Genomic DNA, 19,618 nt, shown 5'->3' with positions numbered 1-19,618 from the left:
GTTACACAAGCGGGTAAGCCAGCTAACAGTGAATTACAATAGTCCAGCTTAGAGATGACCATGGTCTGAACAAGAAGTTGTGTGGAATCTTGTGTCAGATAAGGTCTGATCTTCCTAATGTTGTAAAGCATAAACCGGCATGATTTTGCAATAGAAGCTATATGCTCAGAGAAGTTAAGTCGGTCATCAATTACAACGCCCAAGTTTCGTGCCGATCTAGTTGGGGTCAGTGAAGTTGAGTCAAGCTGGATGTTAATCTGTTGGGGAATAGCTGTTTTAGCTGGAAACACCAAAAACTCTGTTTTTGAGAGATTAAGCTGAAGGTGCCGATCTTTCATCCAGGCTGAAATATCCTTAAGGCATGCAGAAATCCGGTGGGAAACACTAGAGTCATCAGGTGGGAAAGACAGGTAAAGTTGAGTGTCGTCTGCATAACAGTGATAGTCAAATCCATGGGAGCGAATGGTATCACCTAAGGAAGTGGTGTAAATAGAGAAAAGCAAGGGTCCTAATACTGATCCCTGAGGCACACCTGTGGTGAGGGCATGAGACTTAGATACTTGTCCCTGCCAAGACACGTTGAAAGAACGCCCTTTAAAGTAAGATTCAAACCAGTCAAGAGCTTTTCCAGAAATTCCCAGTTCAGATAGTATAGATAGGAGAATGTCATGGTTAACAGTATCAAAGGCTGCAGATAAATCTAGTAGAATTAATACTGATGACTGAGCAGAGGACTTAGCTACTCTCAATGCTTCAGTCACAGACAGAAGAGCAGTTTCAGTAGAATGACCACTCTTGAAACCAGACTGCATAGGGTCTAGTAGATTATTCTGATGAAGAAAGTCACAAACTTGCTTGAAGACCACTTTCTCCAAAACCTTTGACAAGAAAGGAAGAAGGGAGACAGGTCTGTAGTTCTTCACCTCAGTTGGATTAAGTGTACTTTTCTTTAGCAGAGGTGTAACCCTAGCCTGTTTAAAAGAATAAGGAACTATTCCAGAACTGAGTGAAGCATTAAATACATGTGTGACTGCTGGTAGAACAGCGGGTGAGATAGACTGTAGAAGAGTGGACGGGACAGGATCTAATGGGCATGTTGTTGGACGACATCGCTGAAGCAATTGAGAGACTGCTTCCTCATCAAGAGGAGAGAAAGAGTCAAATGATGGGGTCATACTAACACAAGGCAAAGCCCTCTTTATAGGAGCATCAAACTGAGCACTTATTTTAGCAACTTTTTCAGTGAAAAATGTTGCAAAGTCATTTGCTGACAGTGAAGTAGTTGATGGTGGTGGTGGAGGATTGAGGAGAGATTTGAAAGTAGAAAAAAGTTGTCTACTGTCAGTGGCGCTCTCAATCTTGCCCTGATAGAATGCCTTTTTTGCAAGTGTAACAGTGGATGAAAAGGATGACAGCAAAGACTGGTAGTTACTAAGATCATTTCCATCTCTGGATTTACGCCATTTCCTCTCAGCAGCTCTAAGTTCCTTTCGTACTGAGACTATACTGTTCGTCAGCCATGGATGGCGAGGTTTAGAACGAGTAGGTCTTGAGGAAAGAGGACATGCTGCATTCAGACAAGATGCCAGTGTAGAGCAGAGAGTCTCTGTAGCGTCATTAACCTCAAGTGTCAAGAATGAGCTAGGAGTAGGTAAAGCAGATGTTACTAATGTTGCAAAATGGTCACTTGAGAGGCTTCTGAGATTACGCCGGAACGAAATTATCGGAGGAGGAGCTGCTGGGTTATCCAGGAGACACACAGAGAATCTGATAAAGTGATGATCCGATACATGTAATGGATTAACCAAAACCTTGTCTGTATTACAGTTACGTACCAGAATTAAATCAAGATCTTTACCAGCCTTGTGAGTAGGAGGACTGTGGACACGTGTGATATTAAATGAGGAGAGTAAGGACAGGAAGTCAATTGCAGACGAGTTATCCAAATGAATATTAAAATCGCCAAGGATTAATAATGGGCATGCATCCATTGGAATAGCAGACAGTAGAATGTCCAACTCGTTCACAAAGTTCCCAAGTTGTCCTGGAGGGCGATAAATAACCACCAAGTATAATTTGTATGGTTCAGTTATCATGATGGCATGATATTCAAACGAGTTGTGGACCTGAGCAGGCAGCAACTGTGTAAACCTCCAATCATCAGAGACGAGAAAGCCTGTCCCGCCTCCTCTACCAGACGAACGACTGGTATGCGAAAAAGCATAACTGGTCGACAACGCTGCAGGCGTGGCAGTATTCTCCGGCCTAATCCACGTCTCTGTAAGCGCAAGCAATTGAAGCGATAACTGTGAGGCCAGAGCAGGAATGAAGTCCGCTTTATTCACTGCAGATTGGCAATTCCACAACCCTACAGAAAAAGTAGGACAAGCCTGCTGAACTGATTGTTGCCTTTCAACACCAGTACGCTTATTAACCTGACCGGATACAGGGATATGTTGAAGGCACATTATTAGAAGGATTGTCAGCTAACAAGACAAGGTGAGACAAGAGTGAAACTTATCTGAGAGGTGCCTTGCTTGTGTCCTTGCTCGGTGGACTCGTCGCAGGTAGACTCGATTCGTCTTGACACGAGTAAGTCTTGACACGAGGACGGCTGCACACGAGCGCTGACGCTCCAGCACAATAACCACTTTAAAAGCTAGTCCTAATTGATCACGCGGAAAAACCACCCCCTCTAAAAACTCACGACACCAAGGCCAGTCTAAGCGCAATTAAACAGACAGCCGTAATGAAAACAATATCAACTACCACTACCCACTACGGCTAATAACTAGTTTACCAACTTGTAACTATGACAACTACATAAACAAATCCCTTAACAACACGAGACTCCCATACAATTAAAACTTACAGCAAGTGCGGACGCAGCTCCAGAAAAAACGAGTTGAGTTCAGTAAAGCTAACGTTAACAATCTACTTAGTCCAGCTACACTTAAAAAACACCACCCCCTCTAAAAACTCACGACACCAAGGCCAGTCTAAGCGCAATTAAACAGACAGCCGTAATGAAAACAAACTTCTGGATGTTACAGCAGAGATGAGTTGCACTCTCTCGCGCAACATGTGAATGATTGGGGTCGCCAACGTTTTGTGAAATCAAAATAGGCTCACCTGCCAAAAAAATCTAAATAGGCTCACCTGCTCTAGCGTAAGTGACACGCTCTGTCTGCCACTCATTGTCTGTAGCTGATCGAAATGACATAAGCCTAAAGCTTTGATGTAAGGCTATACCTATTGAATAGCTTAATGATATAGAAGCAAACTGCATACAGGGAATCTTTATTGTTGACGTCAGACATGATGATCATCCAAACCTCTCTGTCTCTGGTCTTGCACTGTGCTGTGTGAGAGGGGGAGTGGCTACAGTAGAGCAGAGAAACCCAACGTGTGCTTCTCATACCAATATATTTAACTATATATTTTGCATTTCTTATCCAAACAACGTCAAACTTGACACTGCACTTACTGGTACCCGTAGCAAGACACTGACTGTACCTGACAGTCTGAAATCAGGGGCGGAGCCAGACATTTGAAACATTGGGGGCTTAGCCCGCAGTGCCACACGCGGAAGGCTACGGGGGTCCGGGGGCATGCACCCCCGACAGAAATTTTTTAAAAATAACCCCTTAAATAATGACTTCTAGTGAATTCTGTGTAAACTAATGGACACATGGAGACTTTAAAAATGTGAGACTCAAGGTAAATCTGTCTGGCACTTTGGGTCTTTTAAGAGGGGTCTATAGGCATAGCCTATCTGATCAGCAGGCACTTAGTTAATTAAGCGTTTTTTATGAGTTATGGTTTGTATATTATAGGCTAGTATACTATGCTGAGATAACCCTGATGGGATGCTACCTTGTCTCAATACATTTTTACTTTGAACTCAAAAGTAGCCTTATGGTCAGGTTTAGCACAGCCCCACACATTGTGAACCCACATGTTAAAATGTTCAATGGAACACATGAAGCTAAGTTTAATTCAGGGCTTAAAGCTCATTTTTCAAAATGGGGGGAATTCTCTAACCTGGCCCTAGCCAGATGAATGTCGTTCCGCTTAGCTCCGCCTAGCTTCACTCACATCCATCTGGAACCTCTTCCATTGAGAGTGATTTCTCCAACCAACTTTATGGTTTAGCCAATCAGGACGCAGGGCGGGAGTTTCATAGATGTGACATACCGTAGAAGCGACTGTGAGACTGTTATCAGCGTCACGGGTTGGCTTCGATGTGAGTGGTTGAAGTAGCAAGTCAATAGATGACGGACAAGTGGCTTATTCAATCATATGCAAGCATTTTTTGATTAGGTCCAGCCTTCTGAAGCAACACTTCAATGGATCGGTTCCAGATGGATGAGAGGAGCTAGGCGGAGCGAAATTCATCTGGCTAGGGCCAGGTTAGGAATTCTCCCCTTCAGTGCTTCACATAGGGGGACTAATTCAGTTGGGGGGGGGGGGGGGCAGAGATACATTTTACAAACTGAAATCGCATTTTCCTTATAGGTCTACAGGCATCAATGAGACTTACACTTACATGATTTTGGTTTTCGATTTTCTAATTGGAGTAAGTCTTTGTGACAACACGTCATGACACATTTGATAATGTTTGATCGTTGTTTTGGTACTATGAAGCATCTTTTACGTAATTAATGCGCACTCTAGAAAGTGAAAGTAGCCTAACCTAGGCCTACGCTCTGTGTCTGAGCTGTCTGTGCATGTCCGCAATTGATTACGTTCCTCAAATGGAGAACACATCAATCTCATGGTATTGTTTGCCCTAAAATGCATGAAACATGCAAATTCAAAATCCCGCCGGTAGCCACGTTACGTCTCCGTTTCATATTTGCCTAGGCTACTAGCCTACAAGAAATTAATTGAACGAACTCAACTGACAACAGGTAAATCTCAACATTGGGCTTTGAAAATAAGGGATGTCCTATTTGCTCAGTAGCCTACATTTTGTAACATTTATATAGAAACCAAGGGGAAGTTAAATTAGAAATTAGAATCGTTGGAAATTGAAAACATACAAAAAAAAAAAGATTCGGGGCTTTTGAAAAAAGATTCGGGGCTTGAGCCCCCGAAGCCACCCCCTAGCTCCGCCAATGTCTGAAATCACACACACACACACACACACAACCATGCCAAGGAACACACACACCACGTATCTGGTGTGAATGAGGCGTTAGTGCATATGTTACCTTATGTGTAGCACAAATGTAATACAATCTAATTATACATAGGCCTATATTGTATGGTTGTAAAATTCAGTTAAATTTTTGTTAAGTTTTAATTTATATATTCATAGTGTTTCCCCTAGATTTTTTCTCCAGTAGCGGTGCTGTTAAATTCTAAACCAAGCACCATCTGCTAATAAATTTAAACATAAACACAAAAAAACAAGACTTTCTGTGAAATCCCTGTCTGCACCTTAAACGTTAGTCTACTATTGTTTGACATCAAACCTGAAGAGGAACCTGTTTATTTATTTATTTATTTATTTTTTGTCTTATTAGGCTACTGATCATGTGATTTTTTTTTTATTTCATTACAAATGAAATAAAGAAATGAACTAAGTTAAGCGTGCATAAGTTATGCTCTGATATATCTAGTTATAAACCTAACATAATACAATTTCAACTGTATTTTGGCCAATAAAGTGATAATATCATGGTAATATTGTCATAGAGCAGTCCGTTTTGGAAAATAAATAGCCTTCCTTTAGGGACATAATTGTTTTTTTTTTAAAAAACAATGTTTATATTAAATAATGTCATCATTTAGATGACTTTATTTCATTTAGATGACTTTCATTTCCCAAATTCATAGGGTTTTATTGCAGTCATAGGACATAATTCAACTGTAGTGAACCGGGTAGTCACAGAGCCCTCCCCTTCAGAAAGTGTGCAAATCCATACCGTACACACAGAGAGACAGGTAACCCTATTGTAATCCTATGGTACCATTCATTTGAATAGACACAAAAAGGCCCATATTTGCATGTTGTTGCCATATGGCAACAATTATATTTTGCCAATTTACAAAAAACTCATTATATATAAACTTGTTTTAATGGTACATTGTTCATGTTTACATAGTCCAGATAGTGTTCTCATTTTTTTCCAAAGAAATGATGCCTAAATTCTGACCACCCACAGGTAGCGGACAGGTGGTAGTGGTCACAGAGGTACCTCTCGGTAGAAATAGGAAGTACTAACAATATATCCTCAACATGCGACCTAACAATTTTTTTTATACCAAAACTAAAATCCCCTTTTTCACACATAAATAGTAAAATATAGGTTAATATATAGTTAGGGTGCTCTAACTTTGTTTAGAATAAGACGATATTGTGATTATGTGGTTTATGGGCATTGTTAGCATCCCTTGCATGACAGTTCTCTATGTTTTTCTCATGTGTTTTAGGCTACTCAAATGCGGCAGCAGCCTTTTTTTGCAGGATATTTTGGTCTCGCTGTTCTTTAGATCTTACACTAGAGCCTTTCGCTTTTGAGCCCTGCTCTCATATCTTCTTTCTGACATTTTCTAAAGGAGTCTAAACGAACTGTAGCCTAGGCCTATGAATGACGCATATTTTTAAAACCTAATTTGACCGTGAACTCCGCATATTCACCCAATCAGCGCCTTGCTACTTTAAATATTCATTTTGGGCCATGAAGTTTAAGTTTTATTCTCTTATGTAAATTTGAATGAATTATTTATTTTTTTATGGCCAATGGGGCCCCCTGTCAGGCTGGAACACGTGGGGCCCCTAGGCTGCAGCCATATCTAGCCTATGCATTGATCCGCGCCTGCACACACACACACACACACACACACACACACACACACACACACGTGGGGCCCCTAGGCTGCAGCCATGTCTATGTAACGGATGCCAGCTAGCTTAGCTGTGCTTGTGGAACGTTGGTAAACCTCACTCCCCGACGCCTCAAGAGTGCTGCTGGCATGCGAGCCAGTAGCCTGGGCTATTGGCTCAATTGTTAGCGCGCTCGCCTCCCGATCCAAGGTGCTGCTGTTCGCGGGTTCGAGTCCGGGCGTGTGCAGGGCTGAATCACGCAGGTTCAACACAACGCAGGTTACATCTAGCCTATGCATTGATCCGCGCCTGTGTAAGGGATACCTATGTGATCTCTGCAACAGTGGTAGGCTACTGAAAACGGTTTGATATTCTGTTCATTTATAGGCCTACAGTAGCTGGACATGTAGCCGACAGAAAACACATAGGCTACTTTTGAATTGGTGTGCTATGCGAGCATAACTCGAATGCTACACTTCAGTGTTTGCCTTGAAACAATTCCGGCATAATTGCTTTGAATGTTTCAGTCTCTCGTCCCCCATTTCTGCTTTATGTCCCGGTCAGCCAGAAAGGACGAATGAAACAAAATGCTCGTGAACGGGTGAACGGGTTTTGTTCAGAGCTGGAAAATGCAATTGTGTTTGACAGAGGGCAAATTGCTTGTGACAAAATATTAGTTTTCAGTGTGGCACGATGTCTTTGTAAATTAGCCTATGTTTAATTAAAACGTGGTTAATTCTTCCTGCTTCTCCCTACAACCAGACAGTGTTGCAAATTGTGTGTTTCCGTCACTCTGTCTCTTTCGTTGCTGTGATTGTTTTTTGGCCCCTCCTATTGCGTCCGAGGCATTTTGATCGGCGTCCGTTTGGGAACGCCCTTTGGAAATGGGATGTAAATGAACTTTCCCCAGACCCACTCTCAGTTACAACTGAGAAGGGTCTGGTTTCAACCGGGCTAGTGGAAAAGTAAACAATCAAATCAGTACAAACTTGAATTGGGTAGTTTCACAATAAGGGTGCACCTGACATTTTTCACACACAGGCCTGTGTACCCCAAAATATGTCATAATGTTGAAATATGATATGTTATTATTAATGGCTAGTCTTAGGAGTCTTGTGCTACACTGTAAAGTTAGTTAGGGTGCTCTAAGCGATGTTACACTACCCTGGAAGTCCAGAGTCCTCGCGAGCATTGTCACAATTTAAATTGTCTATGCAAGAGACTCTGGCAATGAGTAATGATACACATTACATTTACCACTTGCATCCTAAGGAACTAATCACATTGGTGTATCTGATACAGGTGGGCCAAAGGTGAGCTAAACAGATGACAACAGCGCTGCAACGAATCAGTCAGTAAACATTGGTCGCAGTGTTATCCAATTGCGTCGATGTCCGGAATCAGTCAGTAAACACTGGTTGTAGTGTTTTCCAATTGCGTGCAGAGAGATTTTCAAATGTATGCTTGGTGCTGCCCCTCGAGTTGGGCCAGTTTCATTATTCGTGACCCTTAGTCTTTCTGGATTTCCAGACTAATGTTACACCTTTAAACCTTTGAAAAGCATGCAAATTGATTGCCATGAAATTACAGACTAATCTGTATGCTTTACTTGTAATTACCTAGTTAGGTGAAATAGGAATTCTCAGTATTGTAAGTGCACTACACTAAGTAAGCATTTATTTACACAACTTGCAATTACTATTTCAGATTAGTCAGTAATTTGAAGGCTCAATTTCATCGGTTTGCATGCTTTTTAAAAGTAAGTAAGGTTAACCAACTAACTTCACAGTGTAGCACAAACTTCAGCAATTCAAGTAGTTTACTTGATTTAAATTTACTTTTCCACCTCAACATTAAATTACACTCATTTTAGGCAAGTAATCTCAACAAAACACAAAAACTGTGTTATACTTACTAAACATTTGAAGTAATGATAGCTGTGAGGTTTTAGAGTGTGGCATAGATCATTCACACACACACACACACAAATCTGAAATGTTTCACTAAGATGTAGTACAATATGTAATATGGCTAAATTGTAGGGGTGCAATGAACAATATATAATGGCCTAGCATCGGCATCAGCCAATATTTGCCTTGTTGACTGGTATCGGCTTATCTATGGCAATACAATGACAGTGTCTTATATAGTTCTTACAATTTTCATATAGTTCAATTACTCTTTTTATAATGAATATTTCTAATTTCCCTGTCATTGTAGTGTATCACTAACTACAAAAATTAGGTTAGGTAAAATGCACTTCCAGTATAGTGAGAATTGGCAAAACCGGTTATAATTTTTATGTTGAGGCGGTGTGGGTGTTGTCGGCAGCTGCTGAAAGTAACAAATAAAGTAACTTGTAATCTAACTTAGTTACTTTTAAAATCAAGTAATCAGTAAAGTAACTAAGTTACTTTTTAAAGGAGTAATCAGTAATCAGATTACTTTTTCAAGGTAACTGTGGCAGGGCTCGAATTATCTTTTTGTCTTTAAGGGGGTCTCTCTATCTCATAAAAAGTTGACACACCCCGCGCATAGCCTAACAAGGCGATACAATGAAATAGCCTAGGCGCAAGTGGCGCTTTTGCGCAGTACAGTATATGCGCACGGTAGGCCTAGGCTTTACCTTGACACACGCATACAACAGACATAGATTTTTCATAGAAATTGATTACTTTTAATTAATTTCAACATATTATTGATTATACATGTAATAGTCCATATCTCATTTCAATTTCACAATACAAAGAAATAGACTAAACGATTTAGTCTGTGCCATTCTCAATTTCACAACGTAACTCATTTAAACCAGACCACCGTCTCAGATAGGCTATCCTCAGTGTCAAACACAATAATGCATGTAGTGTAACTTATACACAGGGGAAAAAGCAATAACTGGCATAAATGAATAAAGCCAGCCAAACTATGTTCTAGTAGGCTAATGTGTTGAACCGTGGAAAATTAATAGACGAACAATTTTGGAGTTTGCACTGAGATATTGTCGGGTAGCCATTGAATATTCCGACATCAGAGATTGCTAACAGGTGTTTCAAAATAGCTGGGAACTTTCCGGAGCTCTTAATGGCAGAGGATAGCTAGATCATCAGACAACACAATCATTGTAGGCTGCATTATGGGCCATAATGTATGGCTTTGTCAATCAACATAGAATAGGTAAAGCGCAAGTTCAACAGCAAACAGGACTTTTCAGCACGTATCCATGGCCGTAGCTACCATAGAGGACACCGAGGTCATGTCCTCGGTATTTTTTTCTTCAAGTTTAGTTTCATTTATTAAGTAGCCACAAATAGGCCTATCCGACGAGACAATTATCTTTGCATCAACGGACCGTCACGTGATAGCCTAGGACATGTCAAAACGAAAGTAGAGTCTAGTCGGCTATCGCGGAGTGTGTCCTAAACTAATTAACGAACGCAACGCAGCTCACATAGTTTAAAAATACATTTCAAAATAAACTTGACGTCTTGTTAATTTCTAATCTTAATTCACCTGACCTGAACAAAGGCTGTCACAAAGTTAACGTTTGGAAAGCCAGCAGAAGAGCAGACAGAGAAGGAGGGAAGGTGAGAAATGTAGGCTAGGCCTAGGGCTACCAATGAGATGCTAAATAATGAAAATGTATGTTGAAATTCAGTGGAGATGCAGTTAGCTAAACTGCATTGAAAACGCTATCAATGTTATATAGGATGGATAATGTTGTGAAGGATATTATCTCATGGCACAAATATTACCTATTGTGAAATTATATCAATTATTGTTCAGTAATTTAGAGACTTGTTGTTTTAAGAAATCCAACACAGGAGACAGGGGATAGAAATCAGGCAGTTGAGAAGAAAGAGGAGAAGAGGGAAATGATAAGTGAAGGGCCCTTCCAAGTAAGAGTCAAGATGTGACACTCACTGTGTCGGAAGGTAGCCTACAAGATCTGCAGCCTATGACCCTGCAAATTATGCAACATTTGCTATACTGATGAGGAGAAGCAGCTCATTCTTAATAACAGATGGAGCAGGGTCCAGTATAAATATCCAAAGCCAATTTGGGAAAAGGCTCAGATATACAGGTGCATCTAAAAAAATAATATTGTGGAAAAGTGTGTTGGTTCAAGTTATAAGGGGGGGGGGAGTGCCCAAAATTTCTAGCGATGCCCCTGACCTCGGTATTTGAAGAATCCTGGGTACGGCCTTGCACGTATTAAACCACGTAGGCTAGCCCAATGAACGCCTATGCAAATAGACAAAACACTCACAGCAAAGCAGGGTGACTTCTTCAGATTTGCGAGTGCTGTCAAATCGATACGGTTTGCTCATATAGTCTAGTGGTGTGGTCATGCTGCGTTCAAGAGCGCAGTGTAGGTCTACGTCCCGTAGTAGCCTATATTTTTATTTAACGTCTTTAATGGTAAGAGATCGCACAGTGATGGATAATGAGCGGTTGTTTAAGATTAAATCAATGCCAGACACCTTAAGATATGAGAGACCCCCTCAAGTTTTTGACTTTGTTGCTTTCATGGGAGCCAGTCCTCACTCTATGGGAGCTCGGCTCCCTCTGGCTCCCACGTAATTCGAGCACTGAACTGTGGCAACACTGATCACTAACTATAAAAATTAAGTAAACAAACAAATACAAATAAATGTCAGTAAATGCATGGCCTTACACCAACCTTAATGTCTGCAGTTTGCAGTGGGGACTAAACAGTCCCATAGAGAGAAGCTGAACTCCAGAATCTCTCAGGTCATTGTGACTTAGGTCCAGCTCTATCAGGGAGTTTGGTGACTGTAGAACAGTAGCCACAATTTTCCAGGAGTTCTCTGAGAGTTTGCATTCCGCAAGTCTTCAAAGCAACATAAGAAAAGATAAAACATTACAGAGATAGATAAATGGTCCTTTTTTATAATGAATATTTTTAATTTACCTGTCATTGTAGTGTATCGCTAACTATAAAAATGAAGTAAACAAACAAACACAAATAAATGTTAGTAAATGCATGGCCTTACACCAACCTTAATGTCTGCAGTTTGCAGTGGGGACTAAACAGTCCCATAGAGAGAAGCTGAACTCCAGAATCTCTCAGGTCATTGTGACTTAGGTCCAGCTCTATCAGGGAGTTTGGTGACTGTAGAACAGTAGCCACAATTTTCCAGGAGTTCTCTGAGAGTTTGCATTCCGCAAGTCTTCAAAGCAACATAAGAAAAGATAAAACATTACAGAGATAGATAAATGGTCCTTTTTTATAATGAATATTTTTAATTTACCTGTCATTGTAGTGTATCGCTAACTATAAAAATGAAGTAAACAAACAAACACAAATAAATGTTAGTAAATGCATGGCCTTACACCAACCTTAATGTCTGCAGTTTGCAGTGGGGACTAAACAGTCCCATAGAGAGAAGCTGAACTCCAGAATCTCTCAGGTCATTGTGACTTAGGTCCAGCTCTATCTGGGAGTTTGGTGACTGTAGAACAGTAGCCACAATTTTCCAGGAGTTCTCTGAGAGTTTGCATTCCGCAAGTCTTCAAAGCAACATAAGAAAAGATAAAACATTACAGAGATAGATAAATGGTCCTTTTTTATAATGAATATTTTTAATTTACCTGTCATTATAGTGTATCGCTAACTATAAAAATGAAGTAAACAAACAAACACAAATAAATGTTAGTAAATGCATGGCCTTACACCAACCTTAATGTCTGCAGTTTGCAGTGGGGACTAAACAGTCCCATAGAAAGAAGCTGAACTCCAGAATCTCTCAGGTCATTGTGACTTAGGTCCAGCTCTATCAGGGAGTTTGGTGACTGTAGAACAGTAGCCACAATTTTCCAGGAGTTCTCTGAGAGTTTGCATTCCGCAAGTCTTCAAAGCAACATAAGAAAAGATAAAACATTACAGAGATAGATAAATGGTCCTTTTTTATAATGAATATTTTTAATTTACCTGTCATTGTAGTGTATCGCTAACTATAAAAATGAAGTAAACAAACAAACACAAATAAATGTTAGTAAATGCATGGCCTTACACCAACCTTAATGTCTGCAGTTTGCAGTGGGGACTAAACAGTCCCATAGAGAGAAGCTGAACTCCAGAATCTCTCAGGTCATTGTGACTTAGGTCCAGCTCTATCAGGGAGTTTGGTGACTGTAGAACAGTAGCCACAATTTTCCAGGAGTTCTCTGAGAGTTTGCATTCCGCAAGTCTTCAAAACAACATAAGAAAAGATAAAACATTACAGAGATAGATAAATGGTCCTTTTTTATAATGAATATTTTTAATTTACCTGTCACTGTAGTGTATCGCTAACTATACAAATTAAGTAAACAAACAAATACAAATAAATATCAGTAAATGCATTGCCTTACACCAACCTTAATGTCTGCAGTTTGCAGTGGGGACTAAACAGTCCCATAGAGAGAAGCTGAACTCCAGAATCTCTCAGGTCATTGTGACTTAGGTCCAGCTCTATCAGGGAGTTTGGTGACTATAGAACAGTGGTCACAATTTTCCAGGAGTTCTCTGAGAGTTTGCATTCAGCAAGCCTGCATAACAACATGAGAAAAGATAAAATATTACAGAGATGGATAAATGGAAGGGATACCGTTTAAACAGAGGCCCATTAAATCAACATACTCAAGAGATAGTATTCCCCTATGACAGTATGCTACACCGATCATTCACATACACACTATCCCTACACACACACATACACACTATGCTGCCCTCGTACTGTGTTATTAGCAGGTAGAACTAGACCGCTAGATAACATCTAATTGGAATAAAAGTGTCCTTGTAAACACTGTGTGTTAGTCAGAAGCTTTCCAATAAATAAAAAAGAGTTGACTTCTTGTGTTTACTGACGTTTACAACAATGCTTCTTCTAACACATCAAAATTTACATTATACAACTGTACAAGAATACAGAAAAAGATACATATGCATTTCACATAACATTACATATGCAATACAACACAATTAGCTAATTCTGCTAACGACACAGCTTCAACACAAAGGGATTGCTAGTAATTAGCCTTCGGAATACCAGAGCCCATCTTCGGAGAGCCTGTTCAATCCCTATTAAGCCCCATTGCACCGAATTTGGTTGCAGTTTCACCAGAGTTCCACTGGGGGTGATCGTGGGCGAGTGCAAAATGAATGGCGGTCTATGGAGCTAGACGGCTAAATTTGTCAGGTGAAAACCTGATTGTCGTTGACAAATCACAGATTGTATTGTAATTTCTGCAAGTTCAATATGGATTGTAGGACAAAAGTTAAACTAATGAATATTTGAATATCCTTTCCTTGATTTCTTACAGGTTGGGTCATCGTTGCCCATAACACGTTAGCGTTCTGCTTATGAATGACGTCATTGACATTTTTGAAAGGCTTTATAAGCGACTTTAAAAAATATAATATTCAGCAGTATATATTTTCTTTGCCTCCCCTTTCGAATGCAACATTCAGATTACTAGACAAAAATGTATATCCTGAGTGGATTCTGAGGGGTATAGCGTCATTGACATCCATTCATTCTGCACTCGCACGCGAGTGCAGAACGACAGCTAGCATAACTTAGCTAACTATAGTATGCACAAAACACATAGCCATGGTACTACAAATTCAAAGATATCTCATGACAAATATTGACTGACACAAATGTCAGACAATTTACAGACCAATAATGTGGGCAGCCGGGGAGCAGCCGTGGCCTACTGATTAGCACTTCGGACCTGTAACCGGAGGGTTGCCGGTTTGAACCCCGACCAGTAGGCACGGCTGAAGTGCCCTTGAGCAAGGCACCCAACCCCTCACTGCTCCCCGAGCGCCCCTGTTGATGCAGGCAGCTCACTGTGCCGGGATTAGTGTGTGCTTCACCTCACTGTGTGTTCACTGTGTGCTGAGTGTGTTTCACTAATTCACGGATTGGGATAAATGCAGAGACCAAATTTCCCTCACGGGATCAAAAGAGTATATATACTTATACTTATATATACTATACTTCAAATTACCAGCTTGAGATGGTACGATAAGCAAAACCAGTTAATTACCATCGTAAGCTGGGTAAGCTAGCGAAAACATACCTTCAGCTGGTCAACCATCATAGGGTGGATAGGATAACCTTTACTTTTGAATCGAGGTATCTTAATGTTTTGTACTGTCGGGCTACATCAGCAGTTGGCAGCAGTGACTGCAACATTATATTTAGTCGCTATAGTTAACACAGTCTCTCCATCAGAAACTCACCATGCCTTTCTGCAGCACCTCACAGCTGGGAGCAGTCTTCTGCGTCCCTCATCTGATGTGTTGTATTTCTTCAGGTCAAACTCATCCAGCACCTCCTCAGACATCAGAAGTATGTGGGCCAGTGCTGAACAGTGGGCAGGAGACAACTTCTGTTTGATGTTCTTTGGAGATGACAAGTATGTCTGAATTTCTTTGTGCATGGAATCATCATTCATTTCAAGCAAGCAGTGGAAAAGATTGATGCATCGTTCAGGAGAGAGACCTTCCCTGTTGAGCTCCTTCATGTACTGACATGTTTCCTTAATACTATCAGAGCTGTTGTGTGTTTTGCTCAGTAGACCTTGAAGAAGTCTGTGATTGCTCTTCACAGAAATACCCATGAGGAAGCGAAGGAAGAGATCCAGATGTCCGTTCTGGCTCTCCAAAGCCTTATCAACTGCACTCTTAAGTAAAACATGTAAGTTGTCTTGTGGTTTTAATCTTAGTGCTGATTTAAAAGAATATAACATTGATGGATTGAGTTCATCTCTACGCTCATCACTGAGGAGGGATTTCAATGCCTCAAGGTTCTTAGCTAAATATGAGTGAAACACAAACACAGCTGCCAGAAACTCCTGGACACTCAGATGCACAAAGCAGTAGACCTTCCTCTGGTGAAACACAGATTCTTCCTTGAAGATCTCGGTGCACATGCCAGAGTACACCGAGGCTTCACTGACATCAATGCCAGACTCTATCAGGTCTTCCTCATAAAACATGAGGTTGCCATTCTCTAGATTCTTGAAAGCCAGTTCTGCCAGCTTCAGTAGTATTTTTTTCTGTGATTCCAAGAGCCTCTTCTTATCTGTTTCCTGCCTTTCTTGATATTTCTGATCCTTTCGATTTGTCTGGATCAGCAAGAATTGTATGAACATCCCAGTCAGTGTTTTGGGAATGTCTTTGATGTTTTTCTTTTCCAGCATCTGCTGAAGTACAGTGGCTGCAATCCAACAGAAGACTGGAATGTGGCACATGATGTGGAGACTCCTAGATGCCTTAATGTGGGAGATAATTCTGTCGGCCTGACTCTTATCACTGATTCTCTTCTTGAAGTACTCTTCCTTCTGTGGGTCATTAAATCCTCGTACTTCTGTTACCTGGTCAATGTACTGAGTAGGAATTTGACTGGCTGCTGCTGGTCGTGAAGTTATCCAGATGAGTGCAGAGGAAAGTAAAGTGCCTTGAATAAGGCTCGTCATCAGAACATCCACTGATGATGTTTGTTTCACATCAGACAACTTCCTGTTCTGTTCCAGATCCAGAGTCAACCGACTCTCATCCAAACCGTCAAATATGAACACAACCTGACAGTTTTTGTATCCTTCACCATCATTCAGCTTCTTCAGCTCAGGGTGGAAGTCAAGCAGGAGCCTGTGAAGACTGTACTGATCACCCCTGAGTAAATTCAGCATCCGGAAAGAAAGGGGGAACATAAAATCTACACCCTGATTTGCTACCCCATCTGTCCAATCAAGAATGAACTTTTGCACTGAGACTGTTTTTCCAATTCCAGCAACACCTTTGGTCATTACAGTTCTGATGTGCTTCTCCTGTCCAGGTAAGGGCTTGAAGATATCATTGCAGTCGATTGGTGTGTCTTCTGTGGATTGAGATCTGGATGCTGACTCTACCTGCCAAACCTCATGTTCCTTATTCACCCCTTCATTCTCTCCCCCTGTGATGTACAGCTCTGTGTAGATCTTATTGAGGAGTGTCTCAGCTCCTGGTTTGATGATGCCTTCAGATATGTTCTCAAACCTCTTCTTCAGACTGGCTTTATGAGTCTCTATAACTCTCTTCAGGTCCTCATCTGTTTAGCAATGATTAGTTAATACATACAAATGAATAAATAAGTAGTACTTATTGATTCGTCGAAATGTATTCTTACACATCAACATGTATTTCGTATCTGCCCCAGAAAATATTCGGAAATACTAAAATTCAAATAAATTAAGAAATAAAGAATTTGCAATATGTGTAATTGTTTTGATTGTTCACATTAATTCTCAGAGAAAAGAAAGTACAAATCAATTCAATTTTAAATGTTGCAAATGTGTACTCACTTGGTTCCTTTTTTCTGTCAACCCTCGGCTCACTGCAGAGACATCGAATAACACAATTAAATTCTCATCTGAGTGTGTGTGTGTGTGTGTTTGTGTGTGTGAGCGTAACAGAGAGCAAATACACATGTGTGTGTCCATGGCTGTTTCTCAAAGTCGAGGATTCGTGCTTGGTAGAATGAGCCCTGCTGAGTCAAATCCTTCAAAGACGAGGCAAGGCTGCTTCTTAGCATTCGGAAAACACACAACGGAACAGACTAGCGAGTGTGCAGGAAGCTGCAGGTGCTACCCGTGCCTCCTGCCCGCTTCTTTTTGAAAAACAATGAACAATGAAAACCTGTCATTCTCCCATGTCTATAAATTCAATTATACATGTTTGATTATTCACAGAGCAGCAACTATTGAGGCAAATTGTAACGAGAAAAGTGTAATATTTAACTCGCAATAGCAGTCATTAGAAAATGTTTAAATACCCTTCCTAAATGTCTTATTTACACAATTACGGTGTGAGAGTTCAAAATTATCAAAATTATGAGCCCATATTTCATTAAGTTACCTTAGTGACTATAACACAATGTTTACATTTAAATACATGGTGAACTGCCTTGTTTAGTACAGATTTGAAATGTTCCAGAAATGTGCGCACAGGATTGTGGGTGTTCCAAGCACGCAGAGGATACACGCATGCATCCTCGAAAATTCTCAGAAATTCTCAGAACGAAGGACTCAGTACTTAATAAAATTTTAAAGCAGCCTTGACATTGGAACAGTGCTTGGCGAGATTCAATGACGTAACGTCCTTGAAAAAGCGGCTTTGAAGGACCCATCCCAGTGTTTCCCACAGATTTGGATTCAACTTGTAGCTGACGTGGACAACGTGTGTGTGTGTGGGGGTTGTAGGTTTAAGTTGAGTTACTGTCACTTTAACGTTGTCTTAGTAGTGTACAGTGTTAATTTTGTTGACGAAAAATATTAGTCAATGAACCTTTTTCACGGACGAAAACAAAAAAAAAATGAAATAAAAAGTCAGATATGATGACAAAGACTGTGACGAAATATAACTGACACTTTAGCCAACGAATAAAAATGAGTCGAAAATGTAAGGGAGAGACGAATAGAGAAGAGATCCAATCAGAAGTAACTACTCTTTTTGTGGGACAAGTTGGGAAGAAATCAAATCAGAGCGAATCTTTGAGGGTAGGTTGATCTATGCAGAAGCAGCAGAGGGCAAATACAGACACACAACAGCTAAACAAACTCAGTGGCAGTTACACAGGAGGAGAACAAAGACGAGTTTGCAGAACTTCACACAGATTCGAGGACGTCTTCACAACAGTAAGGTTGTATTATATTTAGTTGTGTGTAGTTGCACAGTCTTAGTTACACAGCTTTGGCTGATTTCAGTTGACTTTGTTTGTTAGCAACACGCTAACGTTTTGCAGTGCACCACAGAAATTATGTCAGAGCTAGGTCTAGATAGGGACATTTGACCCAGTGCAGTCTGGCTATCATGACTGGAGGAGGCAGACGAGAAAGCACCGCTTTGAATGAAACATTTAGCCTATGTTTTAAAAAGAACGCCCAGACCAATACTGTTGGGATGGATTACTGCACGGGCCTACCGGGCCCAGGCCCAGGGGCCCAAGGGGTCAAGGGGCCCTGAAGCCCAAGCCTTTGCATGGAATCATTGCCTCAATATCAACAAATCAGGATGTAGGCTATGAATCTGATTGAATTTAGTATTGGCCATCTCCATCCATAATGCACCAGAATACAGGAAATCACATCAAACAAATTAAAAATGTTCTGGGGGAGGACCCCCAAACCCCCCCTCCCACATATACGACAATAAGTGGGGGGCCCTTAATACATCTGGGCCCAGGGGCCCGAAAGTTCATAATCCGCCCATGGACCGACAAACTCCCTTAATAAAATTGACTACATCTGCCTTAACCTTTGCATTTGTTGCACACTTGAAACAAAATGTCTTCGAAAGTATGTTGAAGGTGGTTACATTTACTTCACAAACTACATGTTATGCTGTTTTTCTTTGTCTGGTTTTCCTACTGTTTAGTTTAATTTCTTGAACTGCTCTATTTATTATTCTGGACTGCCACCTACTGGATAGAAAAGGCAAAAACCTAGTAATTATGTTAATAAAAATCTACAAAATGTTTGAATGGCCAAAAAAAGGATAAATCATGGGGGGTATTCCACACATTATGTTGGTGTTAGGGTGGCCTACTCTGCACATGTCATTGACAGTGGGTGGTAACTTTGCATTTATCTTGCTAAAAATCTGACACCAAGCAAAGGGAAGGGAAAATTATAATAAAAGAGAGAGACGTTGACCTTTAAAGTCTATAACGTTCATTTGGCTCTTCATTGACTCACTCGATCTGCCACACTTGTCTTTAAGAAGTTCATAGC

At 40.6% G+C, this 19,618-nt stretch overlaps 3 protein-coding genes across 3 annotated transcripts in view; all 3 read right to left on the bottom strand.

Moving 5' to 3' along the window:
• LOC143112988 (ribonuclease inhibitor-like) overlaps window positions 1-11,897 on the bottom strand; it is a 28,749-nt gene extending 16,852 nt beyond the window's left edge. The window contains exons 1-2 of the mRNA XM_076275399.1: window positions 11,857-11,897; window positions 11,517-11,687 (exon numbers count right to left, since the gene is read on the bottom strand). Coding sequence (XP_076131514.1) covers window positions 11,517-11,687; window positions 11,857-11,897 — 212 coding nt within the window. The remainder of the gene's footprint in view (window positions 1-11,516; window positions 11,688-11,856) is intronic.
• Window positions 1-19,618, bottom strand: part of LOC143135698 (NLR family CARD domain-containing protein 3-like) — a 219,438-nt gene that overhangs the window by 99,240 nt on the left and 100,580 nt on the right. The window lies entirely within an intron of this gene.
• LOC143135891 (NLR family CARD domain-containing protein 3-like) overlaps window positions 13,220-19,618 on the bottom strand; it is an 83,704-nt gene continuing 77,305 nt past the window's right edge. The window contains exons 6-8 of the mRNA XM_076296235.1: window positions 17,192-17,223; window positions 15,090-16,938; window positions 13,220-13,387 (exon numbers count right to left, since the gene is read on the bottom strand). Of these exons, the coding sequence (XP_076152350.1) occupies window positions 13,330-13,387; window positions 15,090-16,938; window positions 17,192-17,223 (1,939 nt within the window). The 3' untranslated portion in view covers window positions 13,220-13,329. The remainder of the gene's footprint in view (window positions 13,388-15,089; window positions 16,939-17,191; window positions 17,224-19,618) is intronic.

Source organism: Alosa pseudoharengus, unplaced genomic scaffold (genome assembly GCF_046254945.1).
Source record: "Alosa pseudoharengus isolate Yale_2024_CS ecotype anadromous, Long Island Sound unplaced genomic scaffold, YU_APseudo_1.1 YU_APseudo_1.1_scf_1, whole genome shotgun sequence".
Classification (NCBI taxonomy): domain Eukaryota; kingdom Metazoa; phylum Chordata; class Actinopteri; order Clupeiformes; family Clupeidae; genus Alosa; species Alosa pseudoharengus.
This window is presented reverse-complemented; position numbering and strand designations above follow the sequence as displayed.